The sequence below is a fragment of the Dryas octopetala genome, chromosome 7 (assembly GCF_963921425.1).
Source record: "Dryas octopetala chromosome 7, drDryOcto1.1, whole genome shotgun sequence".
Taxonomy (NCBI): Eukaryota; Viridiplantae; Streptophyta; class Magnoliopsida; order Rosales; family Rosaceae; genus Dryas; species Dryas octopetala.
The window spans coordinates 13,455,389-13,476,869 of NC_141372.1; the positions used below are offsets into that span (position 1 = coordinate 13,455,389).

Consider the following 21,481-nt stretch of genomic DNA (forward strand, 5'->3'; position numbering starts at 1 on the left):
TATTAATTTTCGGATACACATGCCTCATAACATAGAATCCATTACGCGTTTTAAGTTTTAACAATAAAATTCAGCCTCTGAAAATTTTGAATCTTTTGTTACAAAAAGAAACAATTAACGAATTTGCTTCTTGAAAACTTGGAAATTACAGATACGACAAATAAATTGACTGTGACTGCATATATATATGCCCATTTTCTTCATTCAGAATCACTTCAATTCACCGAGGCCTTGTGGCATTCCTAAACTCTGGGCAAGGTTGCTCATTCTCTCCTTCATTGCCTGAAGAGAACACAAATTCTATCAGTCAAAGAAATAAATCAGCCATTTCTAAGTCCCCAAAACATGTGAAAGAGTTGTCACCACAACGCTCTTCTGGTGTGCATCTTTGTATGCTTCAGTGACCAAAAGAGAGACTTTCTGCATTGAAAAGAAAAGAAAGAAAAATCACTTTCTAGCAAAGGGAAACAAGGAATCTATCCTAAGCCAAACAATTTTTTACAAGATATTTCTGTGTGCAAGATTCACTTACTTCTGCTCCTAGTTCCATAGCAGCCTCAGTTATCTCAGTACGTACAGGTTGTTGGTTACCCGACAGTGTTACCTAGGGAAAATCAGAGATTACTGGATTGTCAAATCTGAGAAAGACAAGAGTATACATGCAATTGCACAAAGGGGAAGGGAAATATCTTCTCCGAATGTGATACTGCAAGAGTATGAAAATGAAAATATGTTGATGCCACTTAAAAGTTAAAGATACCATTGGGACACAAGCAAACAAGTAAGCTTAGATTCCCCAACTGGAACACAAAAAATTGGCCTTGTAGCAAGAGTGAATCATTACCTTTATTATCTCACCTTCACAGTAACCATCAAACTCTGCCCTGAAAAATAGAAGAATGAAAAGATAAATAATCCTACAACTGAAAGGATTATGAGCATCAGATTAAATTGGATATAACATTAAGAACATACGCAGCAAGCTCTTTCTGCACACGCACTGCTTCAACTTGTACTACATTTTGGGCTTTCTTAACCGTTTCATAAAGATTCTGCATATTACCGAATATTCCTGCCTGCATCAAAGTGGAAGGTCACCGTGAACATAACAGTATTTAAATCAAGGTTTCTATTCTTACAAGCACTGGACTAGCTCCAGGCTGCTAAGACGTACTTAGGAGTATGCGGGCTAACAAAAAAAAACATAACATTTATAGGCACATTGTGGATAAATTATTAATTAAAGACAAAAACTTCCATAATTGTTTCAGCTTCTGAACACCAAACGTCTTCCAGTAAACCAAATGTGCATTGTGTTCCTATAATTTATCTCACGCTTGCAATGTCACCGTAACTCAGATAAATAAGTGATGGTAACCAAATTTACTTTCAGCACAGCTACCATATAGTTTGACTATAATTACAGATAATCTGTAGAATCAAGCCTCCTGTTTGATGTCCAACCCATTGTCCTTTATTCTAAATAAATCCCACTATCGATCATGATGCAAGAAAGAATCTGGCAAATGCATGTTCAGCTAAATTATAGTTGACAGCCTGATGCTAAATCTGGTGGGCCTATTACTGCATGAAATCTACTTAGCTCAGAATTGGAAGGGTCACCAAATCCAGTAGGCTAAGCTGCATGAAGCGTATAAACTTGATTTGGTGCCCTTCCATGAGGCATATAAAATTGGCTGTCCCCCTCTCATTTTAAACAGAATTTGTATCGACTTCAAATGGGTAAGGGTATCTGTATCTTCATACCACTGAATAGAGAACATACATAAAGGGGATAAATAAAAAGATGAGAAGAATTAACGGGTAAAGCGATTAAGAAGATAGAGATTATAACTGATCAGTAACAAGTGGGTCTACCCAATCCAACAAAATAGAAACCAAACTAAAAGAGGGAATAAGCTAAACCTTTGAAGATGCATCATCACCCTTTTCATTGTTTTCTTTTTTCCCTCCAAATAAGCCATACACACGGCACGGCCGGGCTGCCCTCCTAGTCTTAGTACCAGGCCAAGATACAATTGAAGGAGTGGCTACTTCACCTAAAAGCAGGGATGCAATAATCCCACCCCACAGGGAAAGGGAAAACATATTGCATAAAAAACAATCATTTAAAGATTAATTAATGAATTCTGAGATTCACAAACAACTTGAAATGAAAGAAAAGTCTTCAGTGCATAAAAGGCACACAGGAGCATTATAACAATGCAACTAAGCAAAGTGGCATCAAATTATTAATGCCCATCATCCAAATACAATTGGGTTAAAAATGTCAACTATAATTGTTCATACTACCAAAGCTTGCTTCTTTCTACAATGTGCGTAGGAAGGCTTAAAATTGGTAGAGAAAGGAAGCCAATTTCTGTTTCTATTTTGTTTAAATAAACACAAGCATGGTAAACGAGATTCAATTCGGGGCAAATACATACTACAAACACAGACCCAAAAATATATATATGAATATATATACAGCTTACTACTGATTAATCCAAAGGGTAAGGAGAGAGAGAGCTTACGGAAAGAGAGATAGTCTTGGGAGTCGGTGAATCGGTGAAGGTTGGAAAGCCGTGAGGTTAAAGCACTGGTCGAAGCCATTGCGAGAGAGATGGGGGTTCGGAGTTGAGAGGAGGATAATAAAGTGAAGTGAAATAATACAAGTTTTACAGAAGAAGCAAATAAACAATTAAGGCCCTCTTCACTTCCACTCTCGCTGTCTTTGGGTTTTGGGATAGGATTAATCTTTTGATTCTCGGTAGCTGAAAGCCTGAACCTTTCCTACATGATATTTCAAGCTAATTTTGTTTTTTTTGTTTTTTTTGTTTTTTTCTCTAAAGGATTTTGTTGACGAATTTTTTGTTTCTTTTCCTCTCTAATTGTTTAGAAATAAAATAGCTTGTAAAAGAAAATGAATGCAGACAAGTAGACAACTACGTTTATTTATTTGATACCTTTTACATATTTAAAAGATGCATTTCTCCCATGGCCCAAAAAAAAAAAAAAAAAATTCATTTGTCCCATGGCCCAAAAAAAAAGATTCATCTACTTCGACCCAAAAAAACAAAAGATTCATTTCTCCAAAAATATCTCAAAGGGCCAAAGTGTACACGCCCCGTTTTTTGTTGGGCCAACCTTGATAGTTAAAAATGCCCATGTTGGTTCTTTCACTTCAGTTTCCATCACTAAAAGGCTAAAAGCAGTGTTACAAAATCCAAACCACTTGAACAAATGAGAGAGAGAGAGAGAGAGAGAGAGAGAGAGAGAGAGAGAGAAATCCGGATTTATATATCGCCTCCTAGTACATATCATAATTTTGTTACATTCTATTACAAAGTATATTGTTGAATGAAGAAAATCAAATAAAGGTCACAAGAGCATGTCATGGTAGCATAGATCAGTCTCGCCGTAGGGTGAAAACCGAGAGATGCCCAAGTTGAAACTACGTGGGTTAAATTGATCTACCCACCCAAAGCAACCTGTTTGATTGTAACAAATTCATATTTGGTGAAAGTGAAACATACATGAACAATTTCTATAAATAACATTCTAAATTCAAAACCATCCCCGTCATCGGTCATCCTCACCATTATCATACAGTCATAATACATACAAATAGATGAACTACCAAATTTCTGTTGGTCAACATGCGACAAAGACTTTCCCTGTCAAAACATTAACATTCATGAAGCAACTTCAAAAACCAAAGGGATCAATTATTTCAATGCCTTGGAGGACCAACCAACATCTCCCCATGAAAGGCCTAATAATAAGATGCTAATACATTCCTCCTGTGGATTGTCAAGATATTTCTACTCATCAAATGGGTAAAAATATGAAAACATGTACTGTGAAAGAAGAAAACTGAAAAGCTCCATACAGACAACGGATGACGGCTCATTACAGACATGAGTATATCTGGTCTCAACAATCCTGTAAAAGTAGAATAAAAAAAGAATGGTCAAAAGAAGATTAAACTTAAATCCCTTGAAAATTGGTAAAAAAGGAACAAATTCATATCCAATACTTCCAACCTAAAGGAAAGGGTGCACAACTCCATGTTAGAAGACAAGGGAATAATGAGAAAAACAGGCCTTATTTGAAAACATTTATTAACGTTGGCAATAACGTTAGTAATCCTCTCAAATGCTAGGGATCAACATAAGAAAGATTCGGTATAAAATTGGTTGATAAGGGAAAATGTTTCACATTGGTACCCAATTCAATAAAAATAATTTTGAAAAGACTAGCTACTAATAACAATATTTATTTCTCATATATGGTTACTCCAATAATGATAACTATACTAATTAGAAAATCATCAATACTGGCATATTGAATTACAAGTAACAATTAAGGTTATAATATACCAAATCCTTGTTCTTTCCCATTTTGAGTGAGCAACGTATATAGGGACTTTACAAAAGTAGCTAGGCAAGTAAGGCTATACTAATGTAGCTAGCCCAACATTGGCATGGGCACCTAATGTCTAGAGTTTTCAAAACTCTGTAATATTAAAAACTAGAGGATCATAATGAACGTGAAACAAATGAAATAATTGTGGGAAATTCTATTATAATCTGAATAAGACAGGAACAACTAACAAAATGAACAATGCTTGAGTGCATATCAAGGTGTGTAAAAGTAATGATCTTGACATAAAAGGTAAATGATCACCTACCTGGGGTGAGGTCTAGCAAAGAATGCTCAATGAAACGGGTCGCTGCCTGGTAGTTTAAAGTAGTAGATGGTCGCAACGGTGCTTGAACAAAATCAATTTGTCAAATGTAAAGAATATAAAACCCCACCAATCAAAGAAGCATGGTAAATACAAAATGAAAATTAATTTGCAAACAATTTGATATCTGAAACACATAACTTGAGTTACAGCAATCGCCATCCATCCATCGTATATGTCATATGAAGCAATAATGCATCACTTTCCTTCTTGTATACAGCATTACTTGAGTATGCTAAGCACAGTAGCTCATGCGCGCGTGGGCAACTGGCAGCCAATTATCAATGTGGGTCCACGTCAATCACTGTCACCCAAGTGCTAAGCGACTGTATGAGACAACAATTTACAAGGGGGACTATCAATAATGGAACTTCCAAATAAGAGTATATACCTTTACTCAAATCTATGAACCGCTCTAGCTTCTCCTGATACAATCTCAACCTCTCCTACATGAATGGGACAAGGAAAAGAAAAGTTCATGTATCCAGCTTCTCTTGATAAAACAATTAAGCAAACCATGCAATCCCAAAATTATGAGGTCATGCACCCTCACATGCATAAACCCAGAAACAATATAATCAAAATGGGCAAGCCAAAACAAAACCAGTAAATGTTTAAAATATATTAGCAAATCTACAAGCTCAGTTTTGACGGGATGGTCATCTGGGTCTACTCCACTACACCTCAAACTCACTGGAAAACAAAAGAGAAATCAACTAAAACCAACATCTAATTCACAAAGAAACCAAGAGAAATCAACAAAAGAGAAATAAACTAAAACCAACATCTAATTCACAAGAAAGACATAAAAATCACAATCAAATGGGAATTAATCCAAAATTGAGTAAAAGGGAAACCAAAGACATACACGCGAACAGGGTCGTAGTGCCCTTGGCGAACAAAAGCAGCGACTGAGCTCGCTCGATAGGCGGCATTTTGGCGAGGAGGTCTGGGTCGGAGAGAGACAAGAATTGTTGCAAGTGGGGTCGTACTTGTTCAACATGGGCCAAGGTTCTGTTCACTGATTCCATCACTGAATCTGGTATTACCTTGCTTCCTTCCATTGTTCAATGACTCTGTGACACAAAAATGAAGAAAAATCTCAAAGAGTGTGACAACTTAGACAGTGAATATTCTCAGACTCTCTCTCTCTATGTACCATTTGGGGGCGCCAGGGCTTTGTGTGCTTGGATTCTCTGGAAACAGGCTTATGGCGGCAGTTCAGAGGATTTTAATCCGGTTCTGTTTGCCACGACAAGGATGACTCACAACTCACAGACCTTTTTCTTTTTGTCTTATTTTATTAAATTTTTATCTTTTATATATATATATATATATATGTATATAGCCCCCTTCTACAAGTGGGAAGGACTCTTCCTATTGTGCAAACATCGATATTTTGACAAGTGTAATCAGTTTAATAGATAATAAAAAATAAATTTAGAAAATAGATAATCGACCATTGGATTTAAGCCGAAACGATCTCAGTCATTCGGACTCAAAAATAATTCAAAAACCTTTTTGTTTTATTATATATATATTGTCTTTTAATTTTTATTTTAAACCAAATTTAACAATAATTTTTATAATAAAAAATTAAAATTAAATATCAAATCTTAATAATTTTTTAGAATAGCATGAAAACTATATAATATTTCAATTATACTATCAAATTTCAATGTAATTTTTTATATTATGTCACAAACATGTTGGCCCCTTTATTTGGGGCCTTTCCATTTGACGTTTTTGTCCTTAAGACTTTTATATTGTCTTGGAAGTTGGCTAATGTAGTCTAATTGTATTTGTGAGCATAAAATTACAACGTTGCCCTTAATTTAGTTTAGGATATAGAAATAAGGTGCATGGTATATAAATGAGGTTTAACGTTTAGAATTAGGGTTCCGAATTTTATGCCTCTGCCCAAAACCCAGGAGCTAAACCCTAAGCCATTTTGCTACTCGTAGCAGTCAAACACAAATCTAATTTTTTTTATTAATTTATTTATAATTGACCATTTTTTTTTTATTGTTGTGGCATATGATGTAATATTTGCGAATTATAGTATCATTTACTATATTATTATATTTGACTTTTCAACTAGTACCTAATTTAAAATGCTATTAAATTTTTGTATATAAATTAAAAAACTATTGAAAATTGGTACATAAAGTCAACGGACCTTTTTTAGAATTCATTAAAGGCTCAAGTATATTTATATCCACCAACTATAGGGTCCATTTCAAGTTGGTCCATGAACTATAAAATATTTTAAATTTTTCCATTAACTATAGAGTTCATTTTAAGTTGGTCCACAAATTTTCCCATTAACTATAAGGTTCATTTCAAGTTAGTCAACGAACTAATAAAAAACATACAGAATGGTTGACAAAAAAATCGAACCGAACCGGATTATTTATATATATATTTTATTTTTTTTATTTATTATATAAAAGTTATATATTTTGAATAAAAAAGGTATAAGGTGTTTTTGGAACATGTTGGGTTCGAACCCATGACCACTTTAGGAGAGTAAAAGTGTGAATTGTCACTACATCATTTAGTCACTTATGATATTTAAGTACATGCAATATATTTATAGGCATACTGATACTTGAAATATAATAATTTATAAAATTATAATTAGTATTCTACACCATAACCTTATACACTAAACCATAAAGTCTAAAACCTTATACCTTAAAAATTAACCCTATACTCTAATAATTTTAGTATATAAATTATAAATTATAATTTTGGACTTTTAGTAATATGTTTACAATATAAAAACTATAAATTATATAAAATATAAACTAGTAAAATTTTTAGAATTTTTGCAATGATAATATTTAAATAGAGACATAAAATAATGTCTTAAAAAAAAGGAATGATATATAAAATATATTTAATTCTATAAATTATTATATTTCAAGTATCAGTATGCCTATAAATATATTGCATCTACTTGAATTTCATAAGTGGTTAAGTGATGTAGTGGGAATTCATATTTTGACTATCCTCACAAGGGCATAGGTTCGAACCCCAAATGTACAAAAAAACATCTTAAATCTTTTTTATTCAATATATATAACTTTTATATAATATAAAATATATAAATATATATAAATAATCCGGTTTAGTTCGGTTTTTTTGTCAACCCGATTTTGTCTACCATTCTATATGTTTTTTGTTAGTTCGTGGATCAACTTGAAATGAACCCTATAGTTAATGGAGAAATTTGAAATGTTTTATAGTTCGTGGACCAACTTGAAATGAATCTTATAGTTAATGGGAAAATTTGAAATGTTTTATAATTCGTGGACCAACTTGAAATGAACCCTATAGTTAGAGGATGTAAATGTACTTCAGCCTTCATTAAAACATACACCAATGGCATGTGATTTTAACTTTCATACACCTTCTCTTTTTTATCAAGACAATGTTTGAAGATTTAACTTGAAACCTCAAATATAATAGGTAAATTTTCTTAATTATTATAACTCTAATTCTAATGTAACGAGTAAATCTTTTTAATTATGAGAGTCCAAACCTTTTACAGTTTTTTTTTTTTTTTTAAACTCTTATATCTCTATCATATATTTTATTAGGTTAACAAGAATTTAACAATTTAAATGAAACATCTAGAAACAGTTATATGGATTTAAAGATGTGTTAGAAAACTAATGACTATGACACTAGTTTCATACTTTCATTTGTTGAAATTTTATGTTCAAATCTTATCGATCACGGTTATTGATTAAATAAAAAAATTAGTTTGAAAATATATTTATAAATTGACAAAAGTAAATAATATAATTTCCACCTAATTATGAAATGAAAATTGATATTTTGATGTTATTTCCTTTTCTTTTTTTTTTTTAGAAAATTAGTATTAAATACCAAATCCTAATAATTTTTTTGAATAGCATGAAGACCATATAATATTTCAATTGGACTACTAAATTTAAATATAATTTTTTAGATTATGTCACAAACATGTTGACCCCTTTGTTTTGGGCCTTTCCATTTGACATTTTTGTCCTTGAGGTTTTTATATTGTCTTGGAAGTTGGCTAATGTAGTCTAATTGTACTTGTGAGCATAAAATTACAACGTTACCTTTAATTTAGTTAAGGGTATAGAAATGTGATGTAAGGTATAGAAATGGAGTGTATGGTATATAAATGAGGTTTAGGGTTTAGAATTAGGGTTTTAGAGCTTATGGCTTAGGGTTTAGGTCTGCCCAAAACTCGGGAGCTAAACCCTAAGCCGTTTTGCTGCATAGCAGTCAAACACAAACCTAATATTTTTTTTATTGATTTATTTGTAATTGATCATATTTTTTTTTATTGTAGTAGTATGTGATGTAATATTTGTGAATTATAGTATCATTTACTATATTATTATATTTGACTTTTTAATTAGTACCCAATCTAAAATACTATTAAATTTTGATATCTAAACTAAAAAACTATTGAAATTTAGTACATAAAGTTAACGGGCCTTTTTTTTTAGCTAAAAATTTTAATTCCCTTTTCTCTTGATTATTGTTTATCGAGAAAAAGTTAAAAGAATTTGGAGGCAAACAAAAGAAGGCAATATCCAAAACCACCCATCTAGTAGTTCCACCACACCAAATATGCGATTACATTACATCCCTACAGCCATGGAGTACCCAAATTAACCAATAGCTTCTCCAAATTGGCAAATTCAAAAGCTGACTGCTACGAGCCATACTCGATTCCATCTTGTACCATAGCAGCAAAGCAAGCCTTCAGCTCTCTTTCTTTCTGTCTCTCTCACACACAACGGAAAGTACATGCCATTTCTTCTGTGAACAAAATGTACATGCCGTCTTTGATTTCTGTGAGTTACTCCCTTTTGCTCATTCATTAGTTCATAATATATTCTCTATGGCATTGTTGATAGTCTGCTCTTTAAGCATGTGCTGCAGCTAGTAGTATCAATTACAGTCTTGCTTTTACTGATCGTAGGATATTTGCAATAAGCCATACTGGTTCTTAAAAGAAAGGAACTGTGGAAAGTTGAAGGTTTGGCCATGTGGGTCTTTGGGGAACTTTTATAGAAATAGGAAAAAACGGATGGGTTTTTGTGGGTTTGCGATGAAAAGGCCACAGGAGGTGGTGGTGGTGAAGAAAAAGCCAAAAAAGGCAGTGTCTTCAGTTGTGACTGTTCTGAGGTCGATTTCGGACCTGAATTCTGCTTTTTCTTACTTCAAGTCGATTGCTGAGTTGCCTGGCTAGTGTTGTTCACACCACTGAAACTTGCAATTACATGCTTGAAGTCTTGAGGGTTCATAAGAGGGTGAAGGATATGGCTTTTGTGTTTGATTTAATGCAAAAGCAGATCATAAATAGGAGTTTGGACACTTACCTTACTATATTTAAGGGTATTGAAATAAGAGGTGGGATTCGACAAGCGCCATCTGCTCTTGAAGCTATGCGAAAAGCTGGGTTTATCTTGAATGCGTATTCATACAATGGGTTGATCTATATGCTTATTCAGTCTGGGTATTGTAGGGAGGCATTGGAGGTGTATGAAAGAGTGGTGTCAGAAGGGATTAAGCCTGGCCTGAAGACTTACTCAGCACTTATGGTGGCATTGGGAAAGAGAAGGGATGTTAAAACTGTTATGGGATTGCTAATTAAAAGAGATGGAAAGTTTGGGACTGAGGCCAAATGTTTATAGTGTGATCTACTCCAATGGCTTGGATTGGTCTTCATAAGCCAATTGTATGCATGATTATCCAACTTCTGCATCTTTTCCATCTCTGTGTTAAACCAGGGCATAGTAGTAGCCCTTGCAGCAGCCCATAGCAGCTGCTTAAGCTCCAATCCTTGGTGAAGCACCTTGATGTTGTTGTATAGATGCCTAGTTATACAGTGCCTGTGTTCTGCACTAGGCCGCATGGACTCAACAGCTAATCGTAGACTATTTTGCTTGTCACTGATAATAACCCATCAATTCTCATTCCCCATGTTAAGATCTTGGATCAACCAATCCAAAAACCAACTCCAAGAGTCTCTATTCTCAACTTTAGCTATTGAAAATGCTATGAGATACATTCCATTGTTCCCATCTATTCCCACAACAGATAGAAGCTGCCCAGGATGAGGCCCTTCTACATGGCATCCATCTAGTCCTACCAATGCCCTACAACCAGCTAAAAACCTCTCTGTTAGAGCCCCAAAACACACATACAACCTTTCAAACCTCGCTTTATTTGGAGACACCAAATCTGTTTGCGTCTTAATTGTACTACCAGGGTTGCATTTTCTAAGCTTTTCAATGTAATAATAAATCTTGAGATATTGAGCTTGATAACTGACCATCAGCTTCAGATTGACAACCCTTTTAGCTTTGTATGCTTTAAACCTTGATATCTTTGCCATGAAGTCCTTCCTAACTTTCTGTTTCATTTCCCCCACATCCATCTTCAGATTCATTCTTATATCATCAACATATCTTTCAGCCAATTAAGTGCCACTTATGGTAGTCTTGTTTTCATCTCTATTGCATGTATGAGGCTGAATGTAAGTCTTAACAACCAAAGGGTTGTTCCTAGAACTTTTGTCAAGAACTAATGCATAAATAACCCATGGACACCCTTTAGCCTTGCACACAGCCTTCATGCACCTTAAACCAGTCACGTATGGTGAATTTGTAAAGCCTGCCTTTGTTTATGAAATCCTCCTTCACAGTTGCCTTGAAGTCAACAGATGAAGCCTATATATTCCTGCTCTAATTCAAGTTGAACAGTTCTAAGATCTGTTGCTCTTTTAAACTGCTTTAACTTTGGCAATTTTTTCTTTTTCTTCCTCCTAACAAATTGAAAATCATCATCATCTGAGGAGCTATCTAAGCTTCTAAGATCATTTGTGTCAGCATCACTTGACAATGGGTCATCTGGGGGAAATTCTCCTTGGATGTCTTCCCTTGTTACCTCTTCAACATTATTATCATAAACAAAGTCATTTTCATTTAGCTCTACAACAGTTTGCTCATAATCTGAATCCACAAAGTCACTATCTGGCTCTGCTTCTCTTACATCTACATCCACCAAGCCTTCTTCAAGGTTTACAGTATGTGTTTCAGTCTGTGGGACTTGGTTTCCTTCAGAAGAAGGCTGACTCTCTATAGAAGCCCTCACAATAGCAGTTGAAAAATATATATACCACAACAACCCTACTTGGAGGCAATGTGGTAATCATGCTCATGAACTCCTTATCACTACTTATCCTAACCAAGTTAGTCTCTTTCACATTTTCAACCATTGAGCCAGATACTCTATAATAATAACCCACAATTTCAGTATATATATCCAAGTTTTGTTGCTACATCATCTAAGTCCAAGGGGGACATAAGATCTCCATTTAACCTATCATTCAAAGTCACCTTACCACCAAAATAGAACAAATAACCATCCCCTAAGTCTAACAATTGACCCCCATAATGCATTTTCAAAGTAAACAAATTAGAAAATGGACCCTCTACACATAATCACAAATAATCCCTAATTAGACTATTGATAAAGTACTCATTTCATAAAATACAGTACTAATTGCACAAGATAATACACACTCATCATACCAGATCATCAAACTATTATAAACATTGATAAAGTACAATAAATATCATCAAACTATTATAAATACTGATAAAGTACAATAAATATCATTTTTTTTAACATAAATATCAAATTCAGATTGCAAGCATACCCGATAGAATTGCACATGGGCTGATACAAAAATCAAACTTTGTCTTAAAGCTGAGCAATACAGAAAGAATCTAATATTAAGGCCAAGTACTTTCTAGGACCACTGACCCACACATCTAATAAAATTTCAACACTAAGAGAAAGTGACTTTTATTGCCCATACAACTAGGGGTGGGTTCGGTACGGTTACCGTACCGAATTCCGACCGATAGGGGTCGGGATGATGACTTTTAGTTCCGATACCGTATCGTCGGTGGTCGGTAATCGTTCACTTCGGTATCAGTTGGAGAGTGCGGTGTCGGAGCGGTATTGGGCTGCCGACTACAATACCAAATTAAAAAAATCAGAGAGAGAGGGGGAGAGATAAGACAAAGAGAGGGAGAGAGGGAGGGGGTGCGACAAAGAAGGAGAAAGGGACAGAGACAGAGAGGAAAGTTGGGGAAGGAAGGTGGTGGGTTAGGCTGGGTTGGGCGAGGTGGGGAGGGGGATGCGACAGAGAGGGAGAGAGGGGGGAAAGGTATTTTGGGGAGAGGGAAATAGATGATGGTGGTGGTGGTGATGGTCGGAGATGATGAATTGATGGTGTAGGTTGGGGCTTGGGAGTTGGGTCGCACACACAAAGAGAAAAAGAAGGAAGGGGAAAGGAAAAGAAGATGAGAGAAAAATAAAGAAGAAAAGAGACAGACATGGATGGGAGGAGAGAGAAGAAGAAAAAGAAAAGAAAGAAAGAAGAAAGGGGGGGACACGTGGGGTAGGGGGAAAGGAAAAGAAAAAATAATAAAAATAAAGTTTTATTTTGTAAAGAATAAATAGGGTATTTTGGGGTTTAGTTTGGGGTTTGGATTTTGGGGTTTAGGATTTAGGGTATTTTGGGGTTTCAAATTTCAATTGGGGTTTAGACTTTGGGGTTTGGAGTTTTTTATTTTTATTACATATGTTTTTTATAATTTATAGTATATAGTCGATAACTTAATAGTTTACATGTTTTTTAATTTTTATCATCTTCTAAACCTTATGGTATATGATATATGGTATAGGTCATATACCTAATAGGGCTGTTAGGCTAAATGACTAATACCATATACTAATAATAATAATAATATATTATACCATATTATACATTTATGATTGAGGTAATTACATAAATCATAAATAGTCCATAACTCCATAGTCCATATTGATATTAATATATTATACCATATTATACCATATTTTACTATATTATATCATATTATACAATATACTAATTAAATTACTAATATTATCATATTATACTATACTATACTATATTATACCATATTATACTATATACTATATACCAAATTCTAAGTTACCAACTATGAATCTATGAAATATAAATTTATAGTATTAGACTATTAGGGTATAGAAATTAGTAATTTAGTATGAGATATCATATACATATACTATATAAGGTACGTTTATAATTTAGTATAATCTTAGGGTTTAGGGTATTTTTAATTATTTTTTATATAGAAATGTATTATATAAATTAAAAAACATATAAGTTAATAAGTTATAGGGTTTATAAATTTATATAGGTTTTATATAAATTATAGAAAATTAGAAATGTGTTATATAAAATTAAAAATTATATAGAAAGGTATGTAGTATTTTTGTATTTTTTATTTAGGGTATATCGATATAATATGGAAATGTATAAAAATGAATTATTTTAATTATATCTTTTCAATATATGGTCGGTATCGGTATACCGTCGGTACCGGGCTTTGTGAACCGGTACTATTACCGAAAACATCAGTATCGGTATGAAAACTGAGTATCAGTATTAGTAACCGACTAGTTTGGTATTTTTCAGTATCGAAACCGGTACAGCATCAGTATTTTTTGATATTTCGGTAATTAAACCCAGCCCTACATATAACCACATATCATTATTCAAAACCCATTTTCACCCAAAATCCCTTAACACCCATATCATTATCCAAAACCATTGTCGAAAAAAAAGGAACACTTAGGACCACGACCACTGACCCACACATCTAATAAAAATTTAAGACTAAGAGAATTGCCCACACAACCACATATCATTTTTCAAAACCCATTTTCACCCAAAATCCCTTCAACATCCATATCATTATCCACAACCAGACAACACCCAAAACTCATATCATTGTCGAAAAAAAAAAAAAAAAGAACACTTAGGACCACGACCACTGACCCACACATCTAATAAAAATTCAAGACTAAGAGAAAGTGACTTTATTGCCCACATAACCACATATCATTATTCAAAACCATTTTAACAGGCTTATGCTACATTTTGAAATATTTGATGGCAAATTAGAAATTTTTTTTTTTGAACGGCATTTGCGCACAAGTCTCAGAGTCTAAATGACATTTGTGCGATTCAACCTACATTCAATTATACAAATTTTAAAAATGTCATCTATAGTAATATTTAATGGCATTTATTTATAAACACCATAAAATTTGTTTTATTAAAAACAAGTTTTGTTGTGTCTACAAAGGCCAGATTTAGAAAAAAGTTATTTAAGCCTAAAATATATATAACACAAATTTTCTTTGGCTGTCGATTTTTTAATTAAAGAATAGATATAGGTAGGGCTGGGTTTAATTACCAAAATACCAAAAATACCAATGCCATACCGGTTCCGATTCCAAAAAATACCGAACTAGTCGATAACCGATACCAATACTCGGTTTTCATACCGATACCGATGAGTTCGGTAACGGTACCGGTTCAAAAATTCTGGTACCGACGATATACCGATACCGACCGAATATTGAAAAAATATAATTAAAATAATTCATTTTTATACATTTATATACTATACCGATATACCCTAAATAAAAAAAATACTAAATACCTTTCTATATAATTTATAATTTTAGATAATACATTTCTAATTTTCTATAATTTATATAAAACATGTATAAATTTATAAACCCTATAACTTATTAACTTATATGTTTTTAATTTAGGCTTATTCAAGCCAATGCCCCCTGAAAGTAACTTTGATTTTCAATTTGCCCCTTGAAACTTCATTCATCCCACTTTACCCCCCGAACTTTACAAAATTATCATATTTCGTCAAGTCCGTTACAAGCTCCGTTAAATAAGTTGACGTAGCAGTTTATTTCCCTTCCACATAAGCGCCACGTAGACTTTTTTGGCGGACTCATAGACAAACTTAATGAAATATGATATTTTGTAAAGTTGGAGGGGCAAAGTGGGAGGAATAAAGTTTCATGAGGAAAATTAAAAATCGAAGTTACTTTCAGGGGGCATTGACGCAAATAAGCCTTTAATTTATATAATACATTTCTATATACAAACTAATTAAAAATACTTTAAACCCTAATATTATACTAAATTATAAACCCTATATAATATATGTATATGATATCTCATACTAAATTACTAATTTCTATACCCTAATAGTCTAATACTATAAATTTATGATTCATAGATTCATAGTTGGTAACTTAGAGTTTAGTATATAGTATATAATATAATACTATAATATGGTATAATATGGTATAGTATAGTATAATATGATAATATTAGTAATTTAGTATATTGTATAATATGATATAATATAGTAAAATATGGTATAATATGGTATAATATATTAATATCAATATATATGGACTATGGAGTTATGGACTATTTATGATCTATGTAATTACCTCAATCATAAATGTATAATATGGTATAATATATTATTATTAGTATATGGTATTAGCCATTTAGCCTAACGGCCCTATTAGGTATATGACCTATACCATATACCATATATCCTAAGGTTTAGAAGATGATATAAATTAAAAAACATGTAAACTATTAAGTTATTGACTATATACTATAAATTATAAAAAAACATATGTAATAAAAATAAAAAACTTCAAACCCCAAAATACCCTATTTATTCTTTACAAAATAAAACTTTATTTTTATTAATTTTTTCTTTTCCTTTCCCCCTAACCCACATCCCCCCCCCCTTTTCTTCTTTCTTTCTTTTCTTTTTCTTCTTCTCTCTCCTCCCACCTGTGTCTATTTTCTTCTTTATTTTTCTCTTCTCTTCTCTTCCTTTCCTCTTCCTTCTTTTTCTCTATGTGTGTGCGACCCAACTCCCAAGCCCCAACCTCCACCATCGATTCATCATCTCCGACCATCACCACCATCACCACCATCATCTATTTTCTTCTCCCCAAAATACCTTTCCTCCCTATCTCCCTCTCTCTCTTTCTCCCTCTCTGTAGCACCCCCCTCCCCACCCCGCCCAACCCACCACCCTCCCTCCCTCCCCACCTTTCCTCTTTCTCTCTGTCCCTTTCTCCTTCTTTGTCGCACCTCCCTCCCTCTCCCCCTCTCTCCCTCTCTCTGTCTTATCTCTCCCAGTCTTTTTGTGATTTTTTTAATTTGGTGTTGTAGTCAGCAACCCAATACCGCTGCGACACCGCCACTCTTCGACCAATACCGAAGTGAACGGTTACCGACTACCGACGATACGGTATCGGAACCAAAAATCAACATCTCGACCCCTATCCATCAGAATTCAATATGGGTGTTTCGGTACGGAAATCGTACTGAACCCACCCCTAGATATAGGTATTTATATGATATTTTATTATTTTTAAGTTTTTTTTTCTTAATGGAATTCAACATTTTAGGATACATTAGGATATACTTAATTAGGACATCTGAATTGTCTCTAGAAAATTCTTGATTAAGCAACTTTTGGACCTCTTGTCTTTTTAGGCCTTCTCTAATAAAGATGGTATGTACTATGTAACAACTATTTCGGGATGTGAGTGAAGGTACGTCCATATTAATTGCCGGTTGGCCCAGCAAAGTAGAAAAATCAATACTCATGACTTTGTTTTCAACCTCATTTTGATTATTTCAAACACAATTATTAGAAAAATTAAAAGAAAAAAAGAGAGAAAAAAAAAAGTACGAAAGAAAACTGTAGATAAAATGACAAATGGTGTTCATTTTTTTTATTCTATATCTATTTTGGACAGACAGCTCACGTTAGACATATTAGCATATGCATTTTATATTTTGAGAAATTATTCTGTTTAATTGATATATTGTTATGTGATATAATTAATTTATGTGTTATAATATGGGTGAATGTTATTAATACTATATCCTACAAATATAAATTAATATATCGTCCAACAATACTTTACACGTTGAATTGGTTAAACCACATAATGGTATATTGGTTATACTTAATAATTTTTCATATGTTTATATTCTCCCATATTATAGTCCGAGCATTTATACCATCTAAAAGGAATTCAAAATGAAAAATCTAAGGGGGCTGTAGTGTATATAGATCGATTTATATAGACTTTTGTAGACTTTTTTTAAGTGATAAATTTTAATAGAATTTACAGATTTTCACAGAGTTTTACGGAATTCTACAGAGTCTATAGAAATCCTTAAAAATCTGCAAGGGAGAGGTCGGATTTATAATGACTTTGAAATATACATAAAAGTCTTTCAAAGTTTATTAAAATCCATTATTAAATGAATTACATAAAAGTCAATAACTTTTTAAATACACCTAAACTTTTACAGACTTTTTAAAAGTCATTAAAAGTCTTAATTGAATAACACATGACTTTTATAGACTCCTTAAAATTCTTAATTGAATACATATAGATTTTTACGGACTTTTTAAAAGTCTTTAAAAGTCTTAATTGAATACCACATGACTTTTAAACTCCACAAAAGTCTTTTAAAATCCATATACAATACATACCACTAAGTATGATATATGGCGGACGTAGTATTGAATGTGCTGTTATATACTATGCTATTATAATTTATTAATGGAGAAGTTTAGGTTTTGTGTGATTTTAGAAAACTCAAATATATCATTTGTCAAAATAAAACTGCAAGAAATAATTAATTTCATTCAAAGAGAATACAGTAGTAAACTAATAAATTAACTAAAATTTTAGAAAAGTAATTCCTACGCACTATATACCATACATATAAACGTGCGCAAGATCCGATCCGTTCAAAATAATTAAAGTTTTGAAAGTGAAAGATATATAGCAGCCACACACTACAAGAAAAAAGGGTTTGGGAGAGGAACGGAATTCGTCGCCCAAAGTAGAGTTTCGTCGCCCAAACGTTTGGGCGACGAAATTGGTTCGTCGAGCAATTGGACGCCCAAGAGTTTGGGCGACGAATCTATAAATTTCGTCGCCCAAAGACACCTGGGGCGACGAAATTTTTTGTCTCCCAACACATAAAATTCGTCGCCCAAAGAATGTTTAGGCGACGGACAAATTTCGTCGCCCAAAGAGGGTTTGGGCGACGAACACCCTTATTCGTCGCCCAAAGCATGTTTGGGCGACGAAATTATCCGTCGCCTAAACAAGATTTGGGAGAGGAATAACTAATTTCCTCGCTGGAACGTTCTTTGGGCGAGGAATAGATTTATTCGTCGCCCAAACACCCTTTGGGCGACGAAATTTTTCGTCGCCCAAACATGTTTTTTTTTTTTAAAAATTATTATTTTTATTTAAATTTAATATTTTAAAAAAAAATTCTTTATTCAAAAACTATATAAAACAAAATTCATAAATTTATATATCAAAATATCCATACAAAGTAGTAATTAACCCTAATATATATAGTCAATCTATTCTAAACTAGTAGCATCATCATCATTCATATCTGACGGAGGTTGATGAGAAGATGGTGGCGGGACAAACCCAGGTATCGCCTTGGTCAATGCAGCATACAACGCCTCCTTCTCCGCTCTCTCAGCTCGTAAGTCCTCCTGCAACTTCTTCACTTGAGCGGACAACCCTGCGACGACTGCAGATGGCTGAGACGAAGATGAAGACGAAGACGAGGATCGAACATCACGAACCCGCCCATATCCCATGCCGCGTATTTCCTTACCGGGTCAAACACCCAGTGAGTCTATCATAATACGAAGTCCGACATCGGGATCGGGTACTGGAATCGACTCCAACGGAGTACCCGGAGGGTGCTGCTCGGCCAAGCTCTCCAAATATATTCTCGAGTTGGCCACCATCTCATCCTTCAAAATGTTATATATACAAGTAACCAATTAGAAAAATAAATATAAAAAATTGTGAAAAAAATTAAAATATAAAAAACTAACATGTTTTGCCTTGGCCGCATCACAACCGGGATGAACATAGATATCTCCGAAATATCTCCGGGAATTGCGACCCACGCTGAAAAAGAAAATAATTTTGTCAAAGACCCAACCAATATTAAAGAATATATATGTATTAAATTAAATAATGACGTACCTGACGTCGCGACTCCACTCGATATGAGATGGGCGTCGGACCACTATGATGGTTAAACGGCTTCCCTTTCCGGTTTCTGGCGTTGGCGACCGACTTCTTCTGTTAAATATTAAGCAAATTATAAATATGTTAGTGTATGTATACAATAATAGAATAACAAAACAATAATCGATTTTTTAAAGTCTTAAGATGATAAAACGTACCAAAAACGACGGACTCATGAAATGATCGCACAAAAAACGCCACTGGTCAGACCGCTCTACCAACTCCATAGGGGGGTTCGCCAATGCCTCAACTGCCGACGAAAATCCCTTGAAATGCACGTGTAGTTCGTGCTTCCACTGCCTGTAGGACTTGATGAGTAAATCTGTCATGTACGTGACAGTGAGGGGATCATCCATCTGAATGTCAAAGTTAACCTGAAAAAAATATTAGATTGTTATGAATGATCAAATTTATCATTTTGAATTAATTATTGAGCTATATACTCACTGAGATGGAGCGGATCACTTTGTGTTGAATCTCTGCCGGCAATTTTTTCCAAGTGGTTGCAACCATGGCGCACTCGGCACGAATAATAGCCCCCACATCATGCGAGAACAAACTGTCAACGTTAGGATCTAACGGTCGTCGGTCGTTTTGCACACACATGACTGGAATCCGCGCCCCAGTACTGCGCACAATCCGAGAGGACTTCAACCCACTACATGGTCCCCTCGTCGCAGTGGATGACGTGGCAATAGATGAAGCGGAAGCGGAAGCGGAAGCGGAAGCGGAAGCGGTGACCTGACTAGAGCGGTGAGATCGACGGGCCCTCCGTGGCATAGAGGGGCTCCCAGTACTCGAGGATGGCTGAACTACATCATTGGGAGCTGACTCCATCGCCTTTCACCTTATAACTAAATTATATATATTTCTCAAACTAATTAATCTACATTTTGTAATTAAACTAAATTTTATATTTAAAAACTAACAAACTAACTAATCCACATCACATGAACCGCTAACCACAACACATAATTGTGCACTCCCAAACTGTCCATGGGTAATTTGGACAATTCAAGAATCATATTGGAGCGCAGTCACGCCCAGCGCCCATGCGCGCGTCCAATAGACTCTCGAACGGGTCTAAGGTGAATTTAAATTTAGTGTACAAAGTTATCCACTGATAACTTCGCACGACTAGTTAAATGTACAAAGTTATCGATTGATAACTTCGCACAAGCGCTTCGTGCCACATGACCTCACCCAGTACTCGAGGAGTACTGGACTACGTCATCGGAAATTTTGCAATTACAACTAAACTAAATGTAACATACAAACTAAATTATAATTAATCTAACAATATACATATAAGCATACAAACAAACTATTAAATTTTAGCATATAAAAACATACAAATTAATTAATCAATTTTATAATTAATTTTAACATACAAACTAATTCACTCAAAAATTTAATACAATTATATATGAAACATTAAATACTAAATCATACAAAAACTTAACTAAAAGATAGATTAAACACATACCTCACTAAAAATGCAATTATCCTTCACAACAAATGCAATACTATCCTTCCTTCACCAAAAAAATAAATCATTGTCAAATATGAGCCCAACATCAATCTAAATTCAGATTTCACAACCAAACCACTAAATTAAAAAAACCCACAACATTA

The 21,481-nt window shown here is 33.9% G+C and overlaps 3 protein-coding genes across 3 annotated transcripts; all 3 read right to left on the reverse strand.

Annotated features, from left to right (window-relative positions):
* Positions 1 to 20: 20 nt before the first annotated feature.
* LOC147279874 (nucleoid-associated protein At4g30620, chloroplastic-like) lies at positions 21 to 2,805 on the reverse strand. The gene is made up of 7 exons (XM_086250855.1): positions 2,535 to 2,805; positions 1,927 to 2,060; positions 976 to 1,076; positions 845 to 884; positions 533 to 604; positions 364 to 420; positions 21 to 282 (listed from the first exon to the last, which is right to left on the reverse strand). The coding sequence occupies exons 1-7, from the start codon at positions 2,611 to 2,613 to the stop codon at positions 211 to 213; spliced, it is 555 nt and encodes a 184-aa protein (XP_086106981.1). The 5' UTR covers positions 2,614 to 2,805; the 3' UTR covers positions 21 to 210.
* A 576-nt stretch (positions 2,806 to 3,381) lies between these two features.
* On the reverse strand, positions 3,382 to 5,983 carry LOC147279875 (uncharacterized). Its single transcript, XM_086252084.1, has 7 exons — positions 5,619 to 5,983; positions 5,388 to 5,443; positions 5,142 to 5,196; positions 4,694 to 4,774; positions 3,893 to 3,945; positions 3,626 to 3,677; positions 3,382 to 3,491 (listed from the first exon to the last, which is right to left on the reverse strand). The coding sequence occupies exons 1-7, from the start codon at positions 5,812 to 5,814 to the stop codon at positions 3,382 to 3,384; spliced, it is 603 nt and encodes a 200-aa protein (XP_086108210.1). The 5' UTR covers positions 5,815 to 5,983.
* A 13,683-nt stretch (positions 5,984 to 19,666) lies between these two features.
* On the reverse strand, positions 19,667 to 20,405 carry LOC147279876 (uncharacterized). The gene is made up of 4 exons (XM_086252085.1): positions 20,294 to 20,405; positions 20,005 to 20,220; positions 19,802 to 19,900; positions 19,667 to 19,723 (listed from the first exon to the last, which is right to left on the reverse strand). Exons 1-4 carry the CDS (start codon positions 20,357 to 20,359, stop codon positions 19,667 to 19,669), a joined length of 438 nt encoding a protein of 145 aa, XP_086108211.1. The 5' UTR covers positions 20,360 to 20,405.
* Between the last annotated feature and the right edge of the window lie 1,076 nt (positions 20,406 to 21,481).